At 58.1% G+C, this 21,535-nt stretch overlaps 6 protein-coding genes across 6 annotated transcripts; 3 read left to right on the top strand and 3 right to left on the bottom strand.

The window, feature by feature from the left end:
• Positions 1-245: 245 nt before the first annotated feature.
• On the bottom strand, positions 246-1,123 carry TRAVEDRAFT_39012 (uncharacterized protein; the record flags this gene model as incomplete). The annotated part of the gene is made up of 2 exons (XM_008042840.1): positions 246-429; positions 666-1,123. The coding sequence occupies 2 exons, from the start codon at positions 1,121-1,123 to the stop codon at positions 246-248; spliced, it is 642 nt and encodes a 213-aa protein (XP_008041031.1).
• Positions 1,124-2,784: 1,661 nt separating this feature from the next.
• On the top strand, positions 2,785-5,363 carry TRAVEDRAFT_152445 (ammonium transporter). Its single transcript, XM_008043295.1, has 9 exons — positions 2,785-3,100; positions 3,164-3,369; positions 3,423-3,436; positions 3,494-3,543; positions 3,602-3,704; positions 3,757-4,277; positions 4,335-4,426; positions 4,484-4,672; positions 4,738-5,363. Exons 1-9 carry the CDS (start codon positions 3,076-3,078, stop codon positions 5,038-5,040), a joined length of 1,503 nt encoding a protein of 500 aa, XP_008041486.1. The 5' UTR covers positions 2,785-3,075; the 3' UTR covers positions 5,041-5,363.
• A 1,425-nt stretch (positions 5,364-6,788) lies between these two features.
• TRAVEDRAFT_50363 (uncharacterized protein) lies at positions 6,789-8,147 on the top strand (the record flags this gene model as incomplete). The annotated part of the gene is made up of 12 exons (XM_008042945.1): positions 6,789-6,816; positions 6,870-6,895; positions 6,960-6,975; positions 7,040-7,072; positions 7,128-7,213; positions 7,278-7,323; positions 7,379-7,503; positions 7,572-7,578; positions 7,636-7,683; positions 7,737-7,804; positions 7,857-7,882; positions 7,952-8,147. 12 exons carry the CDS (start codon positions 6,789-6,791, stop codon positions 8,145-8,147), a joined length of 705 nt encoding a protein of 234 aa, XP_008041136.1.
• Positions 8,148-8,344: 197 nt separating this feature from the next.
• Positions 8,345-13,661, bottom strand: TRAVEDRAFT_129542 (APC amino acid permease; the record flags this gene model as incomplete). The annotated part of the gene is made up of 13 exons (XM_008043294.1): positions 8,345-8,674; positions 8,737-9,027; positions 12,001-12,022; positions 12,076-12,140; positions 12,196-12,278; positions 12,340-12,447; positions 12,506-12,568; positions 12,624-12,715; positions 12,790-12,891; positions 12,956-13,079; positions 13,135-13,282; positions 13,338-13,392; positions 13,444-13,661. The coding sequence occupies 13 exons, from the start codon at positions 13,659-13,661 to the stop codon at positions 8,345-8,347; spliced, it is 1,701 nt and encodes a 566-aa protein (XP_008041485.1).
• Positions 13,662-17,483: 3,822 nt separating this feature from the next.
• Positions 17,484-18,662, bottom strand: TRAVEDRAFT_128736 (uncharacterized protein; the record flags this gene model as incomplete). The annotated part of the gene is made up of 5 exons (XM_008043293.1): positions 17,484-17,850; positions 17,905-18,107; positions 18,202-18,345; positions 18,396-18,530; positions 18,576-18,662. The coding sequence occupies 5 exons, from the start codon at positions 18,660-18,662 to the stop codon at positions 17,484-17,486; spliced, it is 936 nt and encodes a 311-aa protein (XP_008041484.1).
• A 2,578-nt stretch (positions 18,663-21,240) lies between these two features.
• Positions 21,241-21,527, top strand: TRAVEDRAFT_50359 (uncharacterized protein; the record flags this gene model as incomplete). Its single annotated transcript, XM_008042944.1, has 1 exon — positions 21,241-21,527. A coding segment is annotated over one exon (287 nt), but the record flags the coding sequence as incomplete, so codon positions are not given.
• Positions 21,528-21,535: the final 8 nt, after the last annotated feature.

Raw genomic sequence — 21,535 nt, 5'->3', positions numbered from 1 at the left:
CTTCATGTAGCCATTACATGTACCTGCATTCCGCGTTGTCCATAGGTGTGAGATGTTTGAGCTGAGGCGGGATAAGTATTTGCACGTAACGGTACACGGTGTTGTCTAGTGCTTCCGAGGTTTACCTTACGATGCGTATAATGATGATACATTGGCAGCATGCGCCGAGTCGAAGGCTCCTATGTTTGTATATACAAGCTATGTCATATATTCCTGTTCCCCTTGTCTTTACCATGTCCTTTCGCTTATTCCGCATCGTCGTCCACCTCGACCCAGTTCCCGCGCGCGTCCAGCCGCACGTCGAAGTCCCACTTCTGGTCGTCCACCCAGTGGTCCTTGAGAAATGCGTCATACCACTTGATGTGGTACTCCCCATTCGCGTCCAGCTTGTAGCCCGCCACGCGAGGATCTGGCCCGAGGAACTCGTGCCTGACGGGTAGGGACGTTCGTGCGGGGCGAGGTCGCAAGTGAAGTCCGGGCGGGGAGCGATATTGCGGATGCGCAGAGTGCGAGGGCATAGCGAGACGAAGCGAGGCGAAAGCAAACATCAAAAGGGGAGCATAGTCGGCATACTTCGTGCGAGCAGCGCAGGTCCCGCGCGCATGCCGGGACTCAACGCGCTCAACGAAGCAAGCCCTCCAAGATACACAACAAGCACTGCTCACCTCTTCGCCAACACCGCCTCCCCCGCCACATAATTCGGCCACTCCTCCCTCGCCCTCTTCTCCCTCTCGCTCTCCCTCCCCTTCGCCCCCGCCTTCCGCACGCCCGCGCCCTCGCGCTCCGCGCCCATCACCTCCATATAGTGCCCGTGCACGAACTGGTTCAGGTCCGCCCCCGGGAAGACGGTGCGCACGTCCGCGCCGTGGCGCGCGCGGTACGTGCGCGGGAGGTGCACGCGCGTGCGCTCCCGCACGACGCGCTTCTCGAGCGGCCAGCGGTGGATGGACCAGGCGGTGACGCGGCGCACCCCGGAGATTTCTTTGAGGGCGTCGGCGCGCGTTTTGGGGGCCGGGGCGGGCTTGGTGGATTTGGTGTGTGTGAGTTGTGTGGGTGCTGGTGGGGGTGCGGGCGCGGGGGGGAGGACGGTGTCTTCGGGCTCGGGTTTCGGGACGACGGCCATGTTATTTTTGAGATCGGTGGACTTGAGCAGGGCGTAGATGTGTCGGGCGTCGTGCTTGGAGTCGAGCGGGTCGAGTGGGTGTGGTGGTGTGTCGGGCGAGCAAAAAATCTGCGTCGGGGATCGTCCCGATATGGCCACGTAGCTGCCATATCCGGCTCCGCTCCGATCACTTCCGCCGCCACCCCGCCTCCGAGAAACACGGATGGTCTGCACCCCGGGCAGTTGGATTCCCTAAGAACTGAGGATGGTTACTGCAGTGCGGATCGCGTTGAAGTATCACGTATATGCCAGAGTGGTGCGTGCATCGTGCTACGGCGCAGCGTGTGTGCGGCGAGGAGACAACGGGGACAGGGAAGTTGTTCACGGTCTGGCATCGGAGCGACTTGTGAAACGCCATGTATTTGTGTTGTTACCGGCGGCGTGTGATATTTTCGACGAAGATGAGAAGAGGATGTTGGATTGGTATGGAAGTGACATGAAATCATGATGTTGCGGTGCTACTGAGATGGGCGCACAGGGAGCCTCGGAAGCACGATAGGAGTGGTAGTCTCCGAACTGGTCGAGAGCGGCCGCGGCACGTCGCCCAAGATGTCGCAGCGAAAGAAGTGCATGCCGGGCAGACCAAGCGAGGAGTAACTCGGTATGGGCGAGGAAGACTTGCCTGCTCTCCGCCATATTATGCGGGGCTAGATAAGTAGGCGCCACAGGTACAGGGGCGGACTGTGGTCGCGACTCGCAGCTTCCCTCTCTTCCGCGATAAACTCCCGGGGCCTGCCGCTCCGGCAAGATAAGTTGGGTGCCAAGAGAATGCGGGGGTGTTGGTCAGAAACGTCGTCTGACGTCGCCTGGGGGGTTTATTACCGAGACGCTGCGGTGGGGCTATCTTAGTAGGGGCGCGTGCCTCGAAAGGGGATCGTTTTCTCTTGGCCTTGCTCTCTTCTCATGCGTGGGGGCTGTTATGAACTTCGCCGAGGTGCGGTGGCGTCTAAGGTTGCGGAAGCAGGTGAAAACAGCGTGGTCGAGAGAGAGAGAAGGCGGGGAGCAGCGCATGCTGGCGGCGGACGGAGGATTGCTGGCACGAGTCGGCATTCATGCGAGCGGAGGCCAGGCACGGAGCTGTCACGCCTGTGCGAGAGCGATACGGCAGGGGGCCGAAAGCAGCGACAGACGAAAAGCATCGCGGGCGGGAGGCGGGGGCGCAGGATGACATTTGTGTGTATCGTTGCCGACGTGCGCCGCCAGGAGGATGAGAGAGGAGGAGGAGGAGTGGCGGCCGACGGTTCACGCTATCATATACGCACTCGGAACGGAGAGAGGAAGACGGGGAAAAGCATCAGGCACCGGGCGCGCTCCTTATCAGGCAATGCAAGTTGGTAGATCGGGCTGTTGCGATCGCATCCTTATCGCACAGCTTCCCCGCTAAACAGGCGCTGCCACAACTTCATCCACGCACCCACAGATAAGTCCTGCTCCGCCGCTGTCGCTGCACCCCCCCGCTCGACACCTGGGGTCACCGGGGAGGTCGGCGCAGACGGGTGCGGGCAGTGCGTTGCCACCGCGCAACAGCAGGAAGAGTTAGAGTTGGACGGACGGGCTTGGCTGGTGGGGCGCGGACATGGGCAAGATCTGGGAGGCCGATGGGCAAGCGAGGGCGATAAACTGGCGTGCTGTGATTGGGCGATAAGGAGGGTGCGCCTCCCCGCGCTGTCAGGAGAGGCGCAAACAGAGTGCTGGGCCTGCGCCGGGGCGTCTGCTGCGTCCGACCACGGCCCAATACATATATCATACTATGCCGTCCCTTATCGCCCTGCCCTTCTTGCTAGCCGCCCCATTCCGTCCTTCGACAGAAGCCTCCTCCTTCCTGCCGTCTTCGTCCTCGCCGACACCGACGTGCACCCGCCCCCCGCCCCGACAGACCGACTCAATAGCGACACCCCCCGCGAAGAGTAGCCATGGTCAACATCACCTACGATGCCTGTGAGTACCCGAACCCGCCTACGCGTCGCTTGCGCAGTCCCTAACCGTCAATTTGCCGTTCAGCGGGCTCCATTAACTGGTTTGACCCCGACTCGGGCGAGGTCGTGGTCTACAACCCCGGAGACATGGCTTGGGTGCTCGCCTCCACCGCCTTGGTATGGCTCATGATTCCTGGTGTCGGCTTTTTCTACTCCGGTCTTCTGCGGAGGAAGAATGCGCTCTCCATGATCTGGGCATCCATGATGACTCTCGCAGTCGTATCTTTCCAAGTACGTCTCTATCTATTCTTTTGCAGGCTCGATTCTTACAAGTCTCTGCACAGTGGTTCTTCTGGGGGTGAGCAACTCGACGGCCCAGGTCCGAGGCATCGAAATTGATCGTATGATTTTTCAGTTTCTCGCTAGCTTTCAGTGAAACGGGCAGTGCATACATTGGAGATCTCAGTAAGCAAGCTTGGCTCTACGGCGGGAAACGTGATGTCTGATATGCCGCCCCACGTAGAATACTTCGGTCTCAAGGGCGTTCTCGAGAAGCCCTCCATCGGTAGCGCCAAGGTTCCCTCACTCATTTACTGTGTCTTCCAGCTCATGTTCGCGGCCATCACGTACGTTGCATATTCTCTGCGCACCACGGTCATCAGCTAATTCGACAACCAGGCCCATGCTCGCCATCGGCGCTATTGCTGAACGCGGCCGGCTAGGCCCCACCATGGTCTTCGTCTTCATCTGGTCAACAATCGTCTACGACCCCATCGCGTGCTGGACCTGGAACAGCAACGGCTGGTCCTTCGTCCTCGGCGGCCTCGACTTTGCGGGTGGAACGCCCGTCCACATCTCCTCTGGTACCGCCGCGCTCGCCATCTCCGTCTTCCTCGGCAAGCGCCGCGGGTACGGGACCGAGCGCCTCGCGTACAAGCCGCACAACACGACCTACGTCGTGCTCGGCACGGTCTTCCTCTGGTTCGGCTGGTTCGGGTTCAACGGCGGCTCTGCGCTCGCGGCGAACCTCCGCGCGGTGCAGGCGTGCATTGTTACCAACCTCGCGGCGAGCGTTGGCGGTCTTACCTGGATGCTCTGGGATTACCGTCTCGAGCGCAAGTGGTCCGCAGTCGGCTTCTGCTCTGGTGCGATTGCCGGCCTCGTCGCTATCACCCCTGCCTCTGGTTACGTCGGCTCGCGTGCGTACTATCTTTTCCTCCATAGCATACATATACTGATCTTATATTTAATTACAGCCGCTGCCGTCTTGTTTGGTGTTATGGCTGGTAGCTTGTGCAACTTTGCCACGCAGCTTAAGTTCGTCTTCGGCTACGACGATTGCCTCGATGTGCGTCTTCTACGATTTGCTCCTTCTGCAGATGATTGACCTTGCCAAAATCCGCAGATCTTCGCGTCGCACGCTATTGGCGGTTTGATCGGCAACATCCTTACCGGCCTCTTTGCGCAGTCGAGTGTCGCGAGCTTCGACGGCTCCGCGCCCATCGCTGGAGGCTGGCTCGACCACCACTACATCCAGCTCGGCTACCAGATCGCTGACTCCGTCGCCGGCATGAGCTACTCCTTCGTCATGACCGTACGTCCCCCCTTCCCTTTCCCCTCTTTTCAATAGATAACTAACACCCCGTCTTGCGCGCATAGACGATCATCCTGTGGATCATGCACTTCATCCCGGGCCTGAGCCTGCGCGCGACGGAGGAGGCGGAGATCCTCGGCATCGACGACGCGGAGATGGGCGAGTTCGCGTACGACTACGTCGGCATCGACCTCGGCGCGTCCGGCCACGACTTCCACGACGACACGCACTCGCACGGCGCGCTCCCCGCGACGACCGGCGGGCGCGAGCCGCACCACATGCACTCCGCGCCGCACGTGAGCAAGAACCACGACGGGAGCAGCGTCGCCGGCTCGGACGTCGAGAAGCGCGAGGCCGCGGTCGCATAGGCCCGCCCGCTCTGGTTGACTCGCGTTTCGCTCGGGTGATGTTGGTACTGGATCCTGCCGTGTCCAGCCTCGAAGTATAATATACGTAGTGCACGTTCATTGTCTTTCTATTCGCTATTTCTGCGTCGCCCACCCGCTGCGCGCGCTTTCCTCGAGCGAGGCGGTGGGATGTGTTGGCGGGTGACGCGTGCGCTGACGCCGCGCGTGCACATCACTAGTCGTAGACAGCTATTCCGCTTACTTGCCTCTGTTTTTTGTCTGTTTTCATTGTTGTGGGGGATGTACTGTAGGAAGTATACTCGACGAATGTCAGTCGCAACTTGAAACAGGGAAGTATGCGCGCGGTACTGGGATCGTTAAGGTGTGTATGTTGAGATTGCGTCGAATTACCCCATGCGTGGCCAGATACCTTCACGTGCTTTGCGACTTTGTCGCGAATCTCTATACTGGGATACCGGCACTGCGACACCCATGTACGAGACAAACAGTTCGTTCTAATTTTCTTTCTGCGTTCTGGCGACAAGTCTCTCGGTCCTTTTGTCTCGGACCACTTCCTTCTACTTCAAATTCCCGCGAGAAAAGGCGGGGTAGTGTCAGTACTAGTGTCGGCGCACCCGGCACATAACTCGACGGGGCCGCTGCGGTTCTGCGGATGACAGGTCGACAATGGTGGAATGTGTTGATCCACTCATCTCCCCCATACAAGGAGCTGACACTTTCGGGAATCGGAACTGGCCTTGGAGGAACGCAGATACTCCCGCGACGTCGGGTGCTGCGCGCGACCTCGCAACAGCCGTCCAATTCTGACATGCCCAGCCGCGATGACTTTGGCGACCCGTCCACTCTCGCTTGGGTCTGCCTTCTGACGGCCCCAAACATAGACCACCTGTGCGAGCTGCACGGACATTAAGCAGGGCACGGACTGGCGGTGGACGTCCAGCGTTCAGTAGCAGCATGCAGATCTGAGACCTCCTACGCACCTCGCTTCCGAGGCCGTCGCGATACTCTAGACCGCCCTACAGTCAATAGCCCGCGACCGCCATCAGAGCCTGGTGCAGCTTAGACAACTAAGACATCCGTCCAGGCTACTGATTGCCGACTCGGAGCCCCGCGGGAATGAACGACCCTGCGTCTTCGGGCGGGTGTTGTCCGCAAGCCATGACAAAAGGTGGTCAGCCCCATGTAGCACCAGCGATACCTTGCCTTCTGCGCTCTCTGTCGACGTCCATCTGCATGCTATAGGAGGCCCGTTCTGCCACATTCGCACATCCCCCCAAGAAGACTTGGGCCGTTGCGTTGTATGTCGTGGGTGTTGCAGAATGTCGTGCACAACCTCACATTGTTGGACCTAGAGAAGGTACGCTGTTCTTCCACTGTTCGAGACCCGAGATCCACGTTGCTTATAACGTGGATAATTTACAGTATTCCGGGGGTGAGTTGTACCTGTCTCAAGTTTTCGCGGGCCGAGGCTAATATGTATCATGATTGACCGTGAATACAGTCATGTCATACACTCTTCTGGTGGGCTTCTAGATGCACGACGTTTGCTCCACGCTATGAATCTAAGCTTCCCATCTATCAGTGGCTGGAACAATTATCGACGTTCGAGGATGAGGCAAGTATTTCGCTTGTTGCAATACCGCTCAAGTTATCTAACATCTGTCTATGCCGGCACACAGGTCAGGTACATTTGGCCGTCGCGTTGGAGCCTGATGAAGACCGTGTTCTTAATCAATCGATATTCTCCTATGATCGATGCCACGTTAAATATCTCTAGTGCGTGAGCTAGTACCCCCATGCAAGTTCGAGCCCTGCTCAACGCTTTACAGTGAACCTGTACACTACAAATCCAAAGGTACGCCCCTCTGGATGTGTACGGATATCTTGGAAGCTGACGTGACTAGTCTTGCAAAATACAGACCGAAATTTTCTCCGGTAATGTCCTTTTTGTCTCTCGGGATGACCGGCCGCTCTGACCATCTTGTGGTGCACAACGCAGGCACCTATGTCATTGGATCCTTTGCCTCGGAAGGTCGGTGTTCCTTATACCCTTACCCCCACTGCTACTATATCTGAAGTTGCGCCAGCGATCATCATGGCGCGAACGCTAGCATTGTACGATTTTTCATATTTCGTCGTTTTTGCAATGAGCGCAACTGGCCTCGGCATCGTTGTGAGTTCCGATACACTGTCCGAGGTTGTCAATGATCACTTCATATGAATCGGTGCGTCGATAGATTCCCTCTATCATCATATGCTACTCGTTCCTCACGAAGATTACCTGTAAGTAACGATATTACCTTGGGGGAGCTTGCTCATTCACGGCACTTTGTGGCAGACCCGGACGCTGCAATTCTACACCTCATCGGCGGGTGCATACCCACTGTAGAGGACCGGCCGGTTTGGGTGTTGTATATGTGTCTGATAATATCGGAGACGGGTGAGTCCGAGTCTGCCCCGTCTGTACGCCGCCGAGCGCTCACATCGCGGACCAAGTCGTTGTACTGCTGACTTTTTATAAGATGTGGCAGACTCACGGTGTGTATTTGCTTAACTCTCAAGCGACGTGTCTTGTATTGATGATGAATACGACAGTGGACAAAACTCATCGGTCTCCGCTGGTGCACACCATGTACCGCGATGGTATGCTGTATACCCTCGTCCGAGACATCCGAGCGCTCAATCGAATTTCGCAGGAGCCCTCTACTACATACTCCTACTAGCGGTCTCGGTCCTAAACCTATGCTTCATGCTACTTGCACCGGTAAGTCCTCCGACTTCTGCATGCGCCGGGTCCACGTCTGACCTACGACCAGCAAGCAGCCTCGGGCCTTATACAAATGTACGTCTTACACCTGTATACTCGCTCGCTACTCCACGCATATCTAATATTGCGTCTTGCGCGGCCCAGGCCCTTCCGAATCATCCACAGCGCTCTATGCAGCCGCGTCCTTCTCAACCTGCGCAAGGTCGCTGCGAAGCTGACGGACATGAGCATCGAAGACTTTCGCCAGAGCCGTATCGCGTTTGGACCGGGCATTCTCGACCGCCAACATTCGTCCTACCTGATGGATCTTGAGCTGGATACGCTTGAGGACTACAGGTGATGTGTCTGGAGCGCCCGCTGAAAAGATATGCCTTCGAGCCCTTAAGTGCGTCCTTTTGATGTCGCCGGCGCGCCACGGCTCTGCTGACGCTGCTTGCACAGGAGGTCGCAACATTGGCCGACGTGCATAATATATATATATCGTCATCCAATGCCTTGCCTTAGGCCTTCGTCAAACTCTCTGCTCGAGGTCGGCGGTTACACCGCGTGGGCGATCGCCGCGTTCAAAGAATGAGTACATTCTATGGCGACTTGAACAGTCTGTTTGTCATCCATGGCGTTTGTAGACCCCGTCGTCTCCGACGGTGCCAGACCTGCGTGTCCCAGGGTCGTCTGGGGGCCGTTGAACCACTGTGCGCCTCTGTACACGGGGAAGTAGTAGTATACGAGACACAGTGCGATCCATCCCCCGAAGACGACGATCATGTAGTTCATCTCGTTCGCCGTCGGTCCGGGCGCAGTGGGGAATGCCAGCATGACTACCGAGAAGATCATCCAGCACACCGCAACGACGGCCACTGGAAGACCCTGCACACGCACCATTGCAGATACACCGTGAGTGCAAACAGACTGTGGGTCAAAGTACGCACGAATCGGCCTAACGTGAATGGACCTGGTACCCACTCTCGCCCTCCGAGAAACCGGCTGAGGATTGGAATGCAATACGCGGTGTACTGCCCTGCAATGCCGAGGCTGAAAATCGACGTGTATGCGGTAGGGCCAGCAAAGACGAGGAGTCCGAGCAGAAGAGCGACGAGTGCGGAGGCCCACACCGCATTGACTGGGGTGAGCGTACGCTTGTTAACACGGCTTATGAACCGGGAGAATGGGAGCGCGCCATCCCGCGCGAAGGCGAAGGTTTGTCTCGACGCGGCGGTTAGCTGTCTCAGGTTGTCAGTTTTCGATATCATCCCTGAACTCAAGACTTTGATACTCACAAGGCTTGATGCCGCCATAAACCTTGGTGTCAACTGGCTCAGCTACTGAACGATGTGGCACATTGGCGGAATGCTCACTGGGCAACGACGACGAAAGACCAGATGGCGAGGCTTCCGTTGCGTCCGAGACTGTTGAAGAGAATCTATTGCAAGGGTTTAGAGAGATGTACGCGACACCACCGGGATACGGAGGGTGCTTACAGTTGCCATAGGCTGGCCGATAGGGCTTCCCAAGATCGAACCTAAGTCGGTGCCCATGCAGAATGCGATCACAACATTGAGCACTGGTATGTCAATCAGTCTCTGCCTACCGTGACAGCGTCTTGAAACACTCTAATGACGTACCCCATCCTAGAACGCCGGCAATGCTGACCGTGCTAACGATTGCCCATGGCACCACAACGCGGGCATTTGAGGCCTCCTCGCTTATGTGTATAGAAGAATCGAAGCCACCTAGGATGAGCACATACAGGAATAAGCGTGTGAGTCTTGCAAGGGCGAGAGGTGGGTGATTCACCAATCGTCCAGAGGGGAGCTAGAAAGCTTAGCACAAAGGCGAACCCGTTCGGCCACCCATAGACTGTGAAAGAAATATGAGGACCGATAGTCCTATGTCGCCTGATGTGAACTGACAATTTGTGAAACCTCCGAAGACGTTGGAAGCGGTATTTCTAAGCTCTCTCGGTGTCGCAGTAGGCAAAGCGATAATGATCGCGAGATATAACCTGAACGGAAAGTGTCAATAACTGCTAAGTATACAAAACCCTAAAGTGTTTGGAGGCATGACGTACAGACCATTCAGGGCTATGTAAACACCCTGCAATCTTGCAAGAGCAGACGTTGCAAGAGACGCGAGCATTGCATGGCAGAGAAGCAGTCCTACAAAGACACCACTGAACAACCGATTAGCGACCGCCAGCCTTCATACGGTTCTCAAGACCAGGCAAACTCACTATGTTTGGCCTATCGTAGGAGTGAAACCCTCACCGCGACCAAGCGAAACTGCTGCCATCAGCTGCACCGCGCAGCCCCAGTCGACGGATGCAACGCCAGAGATAAGCCCAATGGAGTTCGAGTCTGTTCGCTACAGCGGTCAGTCCGAACACGTTGGAGAAGAAACACCAGAACACTCACATCCAACAATCCATGACAAGACATTTCGCCACCTCGGAGTCGCGAACGTCCAGGTCCAGTAGTACAGCCCTCCGGAAGTCGGCATGGCGGAGCCGAGCTCCGCGAGGGGAGGGCGACGAACATGAGGAATGCGGAGCACACTGCCCACCTGACGGCCTATGTTCAGTAAAGTTGTCCATCATGTAATACAGCGTCGCACTCACACCCCACACCATCGCAACGGGTCCTCCATTCGGAAGTGAGAACACCACAACCGACCTCCGAGTGTGTCGATAAGATTCATGAGGAGCACAGCGAAACACTTACGATATCCCGGGAACTAGCCCAATGATGCTGAACCCGAGACCAAAGACTTCCACGGGTTTGAATGCTCGTCGGAACTCCTGCTTGTACCCGAGCTTCGCAAGAGCCGCCTCGTCACTCACGAGGACTTCCAGGTCGGACACATCTTCGGATTTGTCTCCTGCTACTCGTTTTGAAGCGTCCATTTGCGGAGATGGTTCGATGTCATATTGACTGGAATTCGAAGGCATCGCGTCGGCTGAGAGTCAAGGGCGAACACCAGGATCCCGAGAATCGATCAACGGCCGCCCTATAAGCTTCTGACTGCCAGTAGCAAGTTAACGCCGGTCTCCCACGCATCAGGTTGGTTATGCGGACATAGTAGAGGTCCGCATGCTCCTAGCGCAGTTTTAGACCTATAGCTTCCGTCAGTTAGTAACCAAAAGCCAAAGTCAACCAGAGTGCTCCGTGAGTGGTCGGGATTTTTGTCAGCCGTTATGTGCGCGTGCGCGATGCGGCGAGAAATCGTAAGCTTGTACGGCGGGTGGAGGACTTGTGACTACCCAACTGCGGCGATAGCGATGCCGAGCGGAAGGGGGAGATTGAAGGCATTTTCTGCAGTAGCGCAACGCTTGGCACCTTCGATGGCCGTGCTAATGCTATATTGTGGACAGAACGGTGACACGGGAAACAATGCTACGACTGAAGAACGTTAACACGGCGCCGCGCAGGACATGATATGCGACGTACTCACAAACTGCCGGTTGACCCAACCCGCTCAAGCCTTGATCTTCTCATCGGAACCCGTCGACTGGCTAGCTTCCTCGACCTCAACCTTTCCCTCCGGTTCGATCACCAGGCCCGCGCCAGCCGCCTCTTCGAGGGTGATTTGTGGGCCGTTAAACCAGCACGCACCGCCGTATACCGGCAGATGATAGTACACGAGACACAGTGCGATCCATCCGCCGAACACGACGATCATGTAGTTCATGCCGTCCGCTGTTGGCCCCGGTGCTGTAGGGAATGCGAGAATGATGACGGAGAAGGCCATCCACGTCACCGCAATGACCGCAACGGGGAGCCCCTACGACCACCACGCGTTAATCAGCCAAAGCGTGCCTACGTAGTTTGCGGGGGCTCAATTTGAACGGTACGTACGAATCGCCCCAGATTGAACGGTCCAGGACTCCAATGTCTCCCGCCAAGAAAGCGGCTCGCGATGGGAATGCTGAACGCCGTATATTGCCCTGCGATCGCTAAGCTGAAGATCGCAGAGTTCGCGGTCGGGCCTGCGAATGCGAGCAGGCCGAGGATGAGCGCGACGAACGCGGAGGCCCAGACGGCGTTCACGGGCGTCTGCGTGCGCTTGTTGACCCTCTTGATGAGATGCGAGAGAGGCAGCCCGCGGTCGCGCGCGAAAGCGAAGGTCTGGCGGGATGCCGCTGTAAGCTTTACGGAATGTTAGCGAGTGCAACAATACCAAAACGAGGCCGCGCTCACGATGCTTGAGCCCATGAGAAACCTGTGCATTTATGTAAGTAGACATAAGCCCATGGTGTCTGAGGAATCACTTACTGGACGAAGACAACAATGGACCAAATCGCCAGCGTACCGCTACGCCCGAAACTGTTGAATAGAATCTGCGCTGCCGGGCTGAGACATCAAGGACGAGCGAAAACGAGAGCGTCGACGTACGGTAGCCATCGGCTGTCCTATGGGGTTCTCCATAATGCTCTCCAAATCCGTGCCCATGCAGAACGCGATAACAACGTTGATGGCTTTCCGAAGCACTCCTTAAGTGAACAAGTCCAGAGTTTGTGGCAGGCGAATATCACTCACCCCAGCCAAGTATGCCGGCGATACCTACCGCACTGATGATCGCCCATGGAACGGCGGTGCGGGCGTTGGAGGCCTCCTCGCTGATATGAACGGATGCATCAAATCCGCCTGTATCGTGCACACATTTCAGAAGCGGGGAAAATAGGACGCCGAGAGCATCACGCACCGATAGTCCACAAGGGTGCAAGGAAGCTAAGCACGAAAGCGAAGCCGTTTGGCCAACCGTTGACTAGTGATAATAAGTGTGTTAGGGCATGTTCGTCTGTTTCCGTTCCGCTACTCACAATTTGCGAACCCGCCAAAGGCGTAGGAAGCCGAGTTCTTGAACTCATGAGGAGTAGCTATAGGCAGTGCGACAATGATTGCGAAGCAAAGCCTGTTCAGGTATACGCGAGGTCACAAATAAGTCTCCGGTCGGCTTAATGCCCGCAAAGAGTAAGGCTTACTGACAGGATATTGAGAACGACATAGATTCCCTGGAGCCGAGCGATCACTGACGTCGCAAGAGAAGCAACCACGCCGTGACAGATTAGCAGCGCCACGTATACGGCACTGTGATGTGCACGTCCCGTAAGTGCCACCCAAACAACGCACAGCGTGATTGCTGCAGACTCACAACGTCTGCCCCGTAGTGGGAATGAAGCTTTCATTCGTGCCTATAGACACAGCGGCCATGAGTTGCACCGCGCAACCCCAATCGATAGAAGCGAGTCCGGCTATGAGCCCCATTGAATTCGAATCTGGGGGTGGTGGTTGAGCATATGTTCGAAGGCCAGACAGAACGACGAAACTCACACCCAACAACCCACGAGAGCACTTTACGCCATTTCGGGGTGGCAAAGCACCACGTCCAGTAGTACAGGCCACCAGAAGTCGGCGCTGACGACCCCAACTCGGCTAGAGCAAGACCCACAAACATGAGGAAGAACGAGCACAGTGCCCACTGCGCAACACGTCAGAAGATCTCCTCAGAACCAATATGAGGATAGCTTGCTCACTCCCCACACTAAGGCCACGGGTCCACCGTTGGGAATAGCGAAGACTAAGACAGACCTACGCTAGTGGTGAGAAGGTCATGCACGATCGAAACCAACGTGCACCTACGCGATGGATGGGAACAACCCGATAATGCTGAAGCCGAGCCCGAAGACCTCGATAGGATTGAACGCCCGTTTGAACTCCTGCTTGTACCCGAGAGCTGCCAACGCCGCATTGTCGCTCGTTAGACTGTCTCCGTCGGTGGAATGGCGTTCATTTCCGGCAACTTCGGTGACATGAACCGTAGATGGTGTCGTATGTTCTTTCCCAGTGAGAAGAGACATTGTCATGAGCGCAAAGCGACAGTTCTCGTGGGGACGTCGCCGTCTTATCTCAAGCTCGACGAGCTATAGTGGAGCGGGTTGGAGGTCAATAGACTGATAGACCATTCCCACGATGAAGCTCGTTCTGCGCATAAACGTGTCGTGGAGATAGCGGCATAGCGCTAGCGTACGTCGTACACCTTACACTGCGCAGGCGTACGGTACCTAGATAAAGCCATACATATCAGTAGATTGCTCGTATATACTCGGGAGAAGTTACGTACCGTGATCCAAACGGGAGTGCTTTTCCGGTACTTGTAGTATACCGCTCACACCGCAGCTGGCCATACGTCAGGTGAGCATTATCACGGGTTTTCTGAGTTCGGTATGCGTCCGAGCAGTAGGATTAGTCTCAAACGTTTAAACTCGCGTCAGCATGGTTGACCGCATCGTCTTCGCATGAAGGTAGCAGACGTTGTGCTGTCAGAATCGTGCTCTAGGCTGGAAAACGGTGATCGTCCAAGTACGCTTGCAGTCGATGTCAGCGGCACTAGAATTAGAGAGCATAGGCTATAACGAAAAGTTTAAGCGACGACTTGAAAAGACGGGTGGTGGTTCTACTCACCGTGCCAAGGCGCTTAGTACCGGTGCATGTTCTGAACGTGTCCGTGTGAAGGTCTGATCCGGATTTAGAAGGCGTACTAGTTCGCCGTGCCGAGCCTCCAGCCCGAGTCGCCGCCGGGTGCTCACCGAGCAAGGCTCGCCCGAGAGCTTTTCCCTCGTACTAAATTATCGCCTACCGCCACCACGGATAGGAGGGCCCACATAGCGTAAATGCGCGACGGCACGCCGGCTGCGGGAGCAACCAGAACGCACTTGCTGCTGATAAGCGCGTTCCGTAGAAGGCACTTGGATTCCGTGGCTTATCAGCCAGGACCACCAACGGCGTCCCAGCCTCGGGGTCGTGTGATCCCTCACTTACGGCCCTCCTACTCATTTGCGGGGTCGACATGGACACGAACTAAGAGACGGCGAGCATATGGCTATTCTCGCCTCGAAAGGTGTTCTCGGACACTCTCCTTGGGGACGGTTGGGCGCAACGGGCGAACGAACACTACGTCGTCCAAATCAGCACGCTTCCTCTCTTCCACCGCCACCATCTCTGTAGCAGGGGCCCACTACCCAACGGACCAGAAAGGCCCAAGAGAACTCGGAACCCAGCTCGGCAAGCGAACGAGCGTATGCACGACGTCGCGGATCCCCAACTCGCCTGCGGATTTCCGAGCAGCCCGGGCATTCCTAATACGATCGAGATGGCATCTCGCGCACTAGCAGCAAATGCAGCACGATACCGGCCGGCATATGCACCTGCACCTCCAACCCGCCCGAGGGCCCTGGAGAAATCAGACGGGACGCGCCTTATCAACCCCGCGCACGGGCTCAGGCCTGGACACCGCCACCAGTGCTGCCCCCGGCGTACCACGACGACCGCCACGCGCCGCTCCTACTGGCTCAGGGCTCGCCGCCTCTATCGCGACGCCCGACGCCCTGGTCCCTTCTGCGCGCTGCCCGATCAGGGGGAGGGGAGGGCGCAAAGGGGGTCGGAAGGCCACCGCGCGCAGGGCACAGGCCGTTCGGCGTTTCCGAGACTGCTGCGCGACGCAGAGCCAGCGCAAGGGACGCGCATCCGCATCCACCGACCTGTCACCGGCATGCCTGGAAAGATCGATCACGCAAATTTTGGATGCACACAGGGCTGGAACGGTTATAAGAAGAGTGACATTGAATTGGGGGAGGGCCTCCGGAGTCCTCCAGCGTCGTTGGTGTTGTGTGTGTGTCGGGCCCCCGCCTCTGCGCGGGCGGGGGGGTGGGTGGGGTGGCTACGTTGTACTGTACACGGTGCATTGTGGTTTCGTCCGTCAGGTGAGTGGTGGTTATGTCTTGTTTTCTGAGTCTTGTGCTCGTCTCTCGTCTCGTCCTGTCTCATCCCGTCTTCCTTCGTGGCGTGCGCGGTGTCACGCACTTACGCAACGCCGCCGTCCAAGTCCTGGCGCGGATCCAACGCACACAGCATCGGTGCTCTGGTGGGGCCTCCGACCAGTCCGGGCGTGCCAGCCGCGACGTCGGACGGAAGCTTGAGCTTTGCAGCCAGTGCTCCTGTGCACACGGCAGATGGCGATGGAGCGCATGCGGCGACACCTGCAGAGAAGAACACGATCAGCGCGCTGCTCACAACCCGGCGGCAAGATAAGCAAGAAGGCGAATGGGGCAGCGTAGGTAACAGACGCAGGGGTGCAAAGAGGCGCGTGATTGACACTGGAAAGGAAGAGCAGAAGCAGGGAGAGAAAGAGAAGCAGGAATAGTACGCATCGGTGCCAATCCGCCGCACCCGACTAGCTGCCCGTGCCCACCCCCACCGGTGCCCACACGCGCCCCCCGGCTCGCGTCGTCGCTGCCCACAGTCTGGGCCGTAGGCTGGGAACGACGGCGCACGCCGAGGGTCGAGGGAGCGAGCGGGTGGCCCCCAGGCTTGAGATAGAACCGGGGCGGCACCGACGTGGGAGCCCCACATCGTCCCCCGAACCTGTGCTCCTCCGTCCCCGGAGCGGAGAGTTCAGGTCTCGGCGTTTGGTGGCAGGCGGCAACTGGGCAGGTGTGCAGTACTGTGTGGCAGGCCTCGACGTGACGTAACCATGTCCGTATGTAGTATCAAAGAACCAGATGCGGGCGTGCAGCCCTGCGATACGCGACAACGAGTGTGTGGGGGAATAGGCTCGAAGGAACGACAACGTCGAAAAGGGGCAGCGCGGTAGCGTGATGTACGCCGGGCCCGGGCACCAGAAGCAGCGATAAGGGCGAAGGAAGGGGGAGCAGACGTCCATCCGTCCGTCTGACTGTCGAGGATGCGATGATACACGTAGGAACGTAGGCGTGGCAGGTGTAGGTGGCAGGTGGCAGGGTAGTACAGTGCGGCAGGCGGAATACACACACACTCCCGGTGCTGCGTGCGGATCTCGGCGGGGCGAAGCTGATACCGAGGGAAGCAGATGCGCGCGCGGGGTGGAGATGTGGGGAAGCGCGAAGTGGTGGGAGGCCGCTGATAGACGTGGGGGTGCCGGGAACGGGCGTGGCGGGAACGGGCATGTGGGGTGCATACAATTTGGGCGATCGGGAAGGGCCATAGTGTAAACCGGGGGGAACCAGAGAGCAGGGAGCACAGGGAGAGCGAGACATCCGGAACAATGAATGATGAAGCGAATAAAGAAATAATGAAAAGGAGTGAATGCGGCAGAGGCCGGAAACAGAGAACGGCGGGGGCTAGTCAAATTCAAGGAAAGACACATACTCTGAGTCCTCATCTACTGTTGGTAGCGTTTGCGCCGAGTTCATGGAGTGTTGAGATCGCGGAGAGCGCGTCTTCGCGTTCCTATACGCCGAGGGGTCGGATGCGACGAGTGTGCTGAGTGGTGACCCAGACGCTCGACGCGCAACGGGGCTCGGTGGTGATCGAGACCCGACAGAGCTCGACGAGCTCATATCACAGTCCGTGCACGGACACGCGCTGTGATGTATCACGAGGGATATTGGAACGGGAGGAGGTGGAAGGAGAGAGATTGTCGAGACAGACGAGTTCGAGGCGGTGGGGGTGAGCGGAGCAAACTGAAGCGCAGAGGTGGCGGGAGAGATGGGGTCGTTGTAGCTGGGGTCATAGTGGGAGTGGGGATGGGAGGCGACGCTGGAGGATGAGCTGGAGGCCTGCAGGATATGTGCGGATGGCTGGCGCGAACGTCTCCGGAACAGACGTTTGCGCTGCGACGATGGTCCTGCACGCCTCGCGGCCAGTCATTCGTGCACACGGGATGCTGAACCGGGGCCGCCTGCTGCCGCCGCGGGCCCTGCGAGAGGCTCGCCGTCCTCGGAGAGCGCAGTCATGTTCGGAGCCCCTGCCTCATCGTGGTGCTGGTGCAGGATAACCTTGTTGAGCATGCGTGCGAGGCTGTTGCCGCGGTCCTTGGAGCCTGACGGCCCACGGCTCGCACTGCGGCTGCGGTTCTGGTCTGGGCCACGAGAAGCAGAGCGCGAGCGAAGGATGTTACCCGCGCCGCCGCGCCCGGTCGCCTCGTAGTCGTGTGCGTGAGGGGAGGAGGGTTCCGGAGGAGGACTGGGGAGGGATGTGAGGTTCGCACGTCCGCCACGGCCAGTAGAGTGACTACATGAGGACGTCAGCGAGCTCGTCGCAGGGAGAGAGGAAAAGGTTGCGCACATTCCACCCTCATGCGCGTATCGGAGACGCTCTTCATCTTCGAGCTGAGCGAGGTGTTCGGCGTCCACGTTCTCTCCCGGCTGCAAATTGCCTGCACCGCCGCGGCCTGTAGATAAAATCTGGGACGTCTTCGGGGCACGCGAGCGCGAGCGCGACTTCGAGTCAGACTTGATGTTCCCCAAGCCCCCTCGTCCGGACGAACGCTGCAGCACCATTGTTTAGGATATAAAATAAATCATGCGAGAGACAAAAACTCACCGCGCGCGCCTTAGTGGCCTCCGCGTTCTGCTGGATGACATACTTCTCGTACTCCGCGAGGTTGGCGGCCTGGTCGGAGACAAGCGAGTTGGTCTGGGTGAGGTTCTCGGGGATCTTGGAGGCGGAGCGTGCGCGCGAGCCTGATCGGATGTTGCCCATGCCGCCGCGACCGGTGTAGATCGCCTGCAGCGGATATTATGAGACAGGAAGGGATCGCGGGGGCAGGTACTCACCCGGTCGGGGTCTACGGTGGCCTCGCGTCCGCGCACTGGGGACATCGGTTCTCCGTTTGGCCGCGATGGACTGTCGGTGTCGATGGATGGCCTGTGCATGTTTCCGATGCCTCCTCTGCCGGACGACTGTGCATGCTATGGGGTAAGTAGCAGTCCGCGCGAAGCTGTAAAATCACATACGAAGGCTTCGCGGCCGCGCGAGACGGACCTGGTGTCCGATGGGGAGGATGGGGAGGAGGGTGTAACGGATCGCTCAGAGTCTGCCATGGTGAATGAGTATTCGGGATGGCGGGAGGAGGAGAAGAGGCAAAGAGAGAATAAATTGGCGCGCGGTGGACTAGTGGCGGTGGGGTGTTCCTGACCGCCGCGAGCTGCTCCCGCCCACCGATACACCGATGCTCACCCAGAGGCTTGGATCGCCTACTAGCACTGGCAGTGGAGATAAGAAGATAGCCTTTGGGAGTGCCGTACAGAACGACCGAGCGAGGGCTTATCTCCTTATCTCCCCAGCCTCGCTCGTCGACAACGAGGCTACTCACCTTCTCTCTTCTCTCCCACCACCTTCCCCCTTCCTCGCGCAGGCCAGCTCTTCAGCGACGACACGTCCTCCCCCGCGAGCGTCGACTCCTCGTCCTTTGTCGACTCCTCGCCCGTCGACAGGATCCTCTGGATCTTAGCGCCTAGCGCGCCTTTCCACGACGGCCGCCTGCTTGGCGACACCGCCGTATCCTGGCTATCCATTCTCTTCAATTTCGTTAGCAGCTTGGGCAGGTCGTTATGCTCGCTCTCCGTGCGCGGGACGGCCAGCGGGCGGGTCGGGGGCGGGGGCGTGCGTGGCAGGATGTGTGTTGTGGGTGAGTACCCTCCCCGTCTGCCCGGAACTACTAGTACCCTCGCCTGCTGGGGTCGTGCCGCGCCCCGGCTCTTGCGCTCGATTGCGACGTGCCTGCGTCATGGGACGTGTCTCCCAGCCTGCGCGCGCGCCCCCGCAAGCCTCCTTTAACCTTTCTCCGCTCTCTTGGCTTCCCTTCATCATTCTCGTGCCCTGCGCATGGCCTTCCAAACACCTCCAGAACACACGTGAAGCACCCGCCCACCGCCACCGCGTCCTCTTGTCTAATTGTGAGTGGGCACGTTGGCATGTTCTCGCGCGACACACCATCGTGCGTGATCGCTCGCCTTCAAACGTTCGCCTTCTGCCTGCTTCTGCTCTTCCCCACACACGGCGGTGCATGCGTTCAGACACGTATATATAACGCGGCCACCGTTTCGACACCCCGCATGCCTCTCTGGGATACCCGGATACCACAGTGCTGTGTCTGATCGCATTGCGCCATCCATGTAGCCTCGGCTTTACTCTCAGCACGCAATATATGTTCCTGGCGCTCCCAAGATTGGCCCAGCTCATGTCCGGCTACGCTTCTTTTCAAAATCGGCGCAGAAGAGAAGTTCGACCATCTCCGCCACGCCGCGATTGGCCAGATCTACCCTACTTGCGTGCCACGATGCTTCAGGTCTATCACACGTCTCGGACTCCTGGAATAGGCCGGCAAGTATATAGCTAGCTCTCGAACCGGATCGTATCTTTGGCCACCGAGAACACACTCCGTTTGCGACCTGCGAGAACGGCTGCTGGGCTTTGGGTGCACGTTGCCGCTCTACCACACTCACCTACGCAGTACTCATATACACGGCATGAGCGGGCGGTCAGCTCAGCTGCACCTCCATGCCAAAATCCCTCGGAGCTTGGTGGACAGCCATGCCCGCATCAGCCTTTTCGCAATGTGGCGCGCCGCGTGCGTGGGTACCCGCTGTGCAAGGCGACAAGTTGAGCGGTATGTCGTCACTCGCCCTCCAGAGATGTCTACTTAAGCTTACCGGCTCGTGTAGCTTGGATGTGAATCTCGCGCCCCATACGACCCCCACTCATGACTTTGAGGTCTAATGCGGCCACATTTGCTGCTAGTGTATCCGGCGCGTCCTACACCGTCCCAGAGCAGGATATTTGTACAGGCAAATTCCGCTGAATGTTAGCCTTCGGTGCCCGCGACGAAGAGTCCAATCTATGGTGCGCCGTTCTTCGTATGCTAAATTGCTCCCCTACCGCCCACTCCAGAAGGCGAACGCGTCGTCGGCCGAACACATTGGGTCCACTTTCCAGCGATTGTTAACTGCTCTGTCTAATGCTGCAAAATAGGATGTCGTTCGCTCTCCTTAACCATCAACACTCTGAGCATCTAGATCTTGCACCCCCGTCCGTTGTGTGGCATTGAGCGTCGTTACACTCTAAATCCATAATGGTGAATCTACGCGTCCTCTCCTCAGCTATAGCAAGGCAGTACAGCCGCTCACTCGGGTGAAGCTGCAAATCCAGGCGGACGATGAGGTTGCTCGACTTCTCACTTGGCTCCTCGCGGCAGCTGGTAACGTTTGGCGCACCGCTCGCATCGGCCCGGAACGTGAGGCTTAGTGGAGTCATCCGATCTCATGGCACGCACTACGCCAGAGGGCGCCGTGCGCACTTGTGCTCTAAAGCGGGATGGTGCATGAACTCATGATCTGCTTCCCAACTCTACCGGCTCCCCGCATACGGCGGTACCGTGAGATGGCGAGCTACGCCATACGATAGTAAGGGAGCCAGTTCGACCGCCACTCGTGCTTTCGCTTCACGCTCTCACTGCGACAGTCGAGTGTGCGCCGTAAGAAACACATTGCAACCTCAGACTCTGTCCGTGAGTCAGTAGTAGCCCGGCTACACCAGATACACCGTGAACTAACGTCAACCCTAAGTAGGCGTAAACTGGGTCTTTATCAGTAGTTTACCGTCGATCCCCACCAACCCCCCATGGCGAGCCTCACACACCCCCTCCTCACCGCCTTCCGCGCGTCCAAGCCCGCGTTCGGCGCCTGGATCACGCTCCCGGGCGTGCTCTCCGCGCGCACCGCCGCCGCATCCTCCCCGCACCTGTCCTGGGTCGTGCTCGACTGCGAGCACGGGGCGATCTCCATCCAGCCCGGCGCGGCGGAGAGCGCGCATGCGATCGCGGGGCTCGGGGCGGCGGCCCCGACGACGATTGTGCGCATCCCCGCGACGGGCGCGTGCGCGGACCGCAGCGCGGGCTGGCAGATCAAGTATGTCC

The sequence above is a fragment of the Trametes versicolor genome (genome assembly GCF_000271585.1).
Source record: "Trametes versicolor FP-101664 SS1 unplaced genomic scaffold TRAVEscaffold_9, whole genome shotgun sequence".
NCBI classification, from domain to species: Eukaryota; Fungi; Basidiomycota; class Agaricomycetes; order Polyporales; family Polyporaceae; genus Trametes; species Trametes versicolor.
The sequence above is the reverse complement of the archived record's forward strand: the minus strand, read 5'-3'. Positions and strand labels throughout refer to the sequence as shown.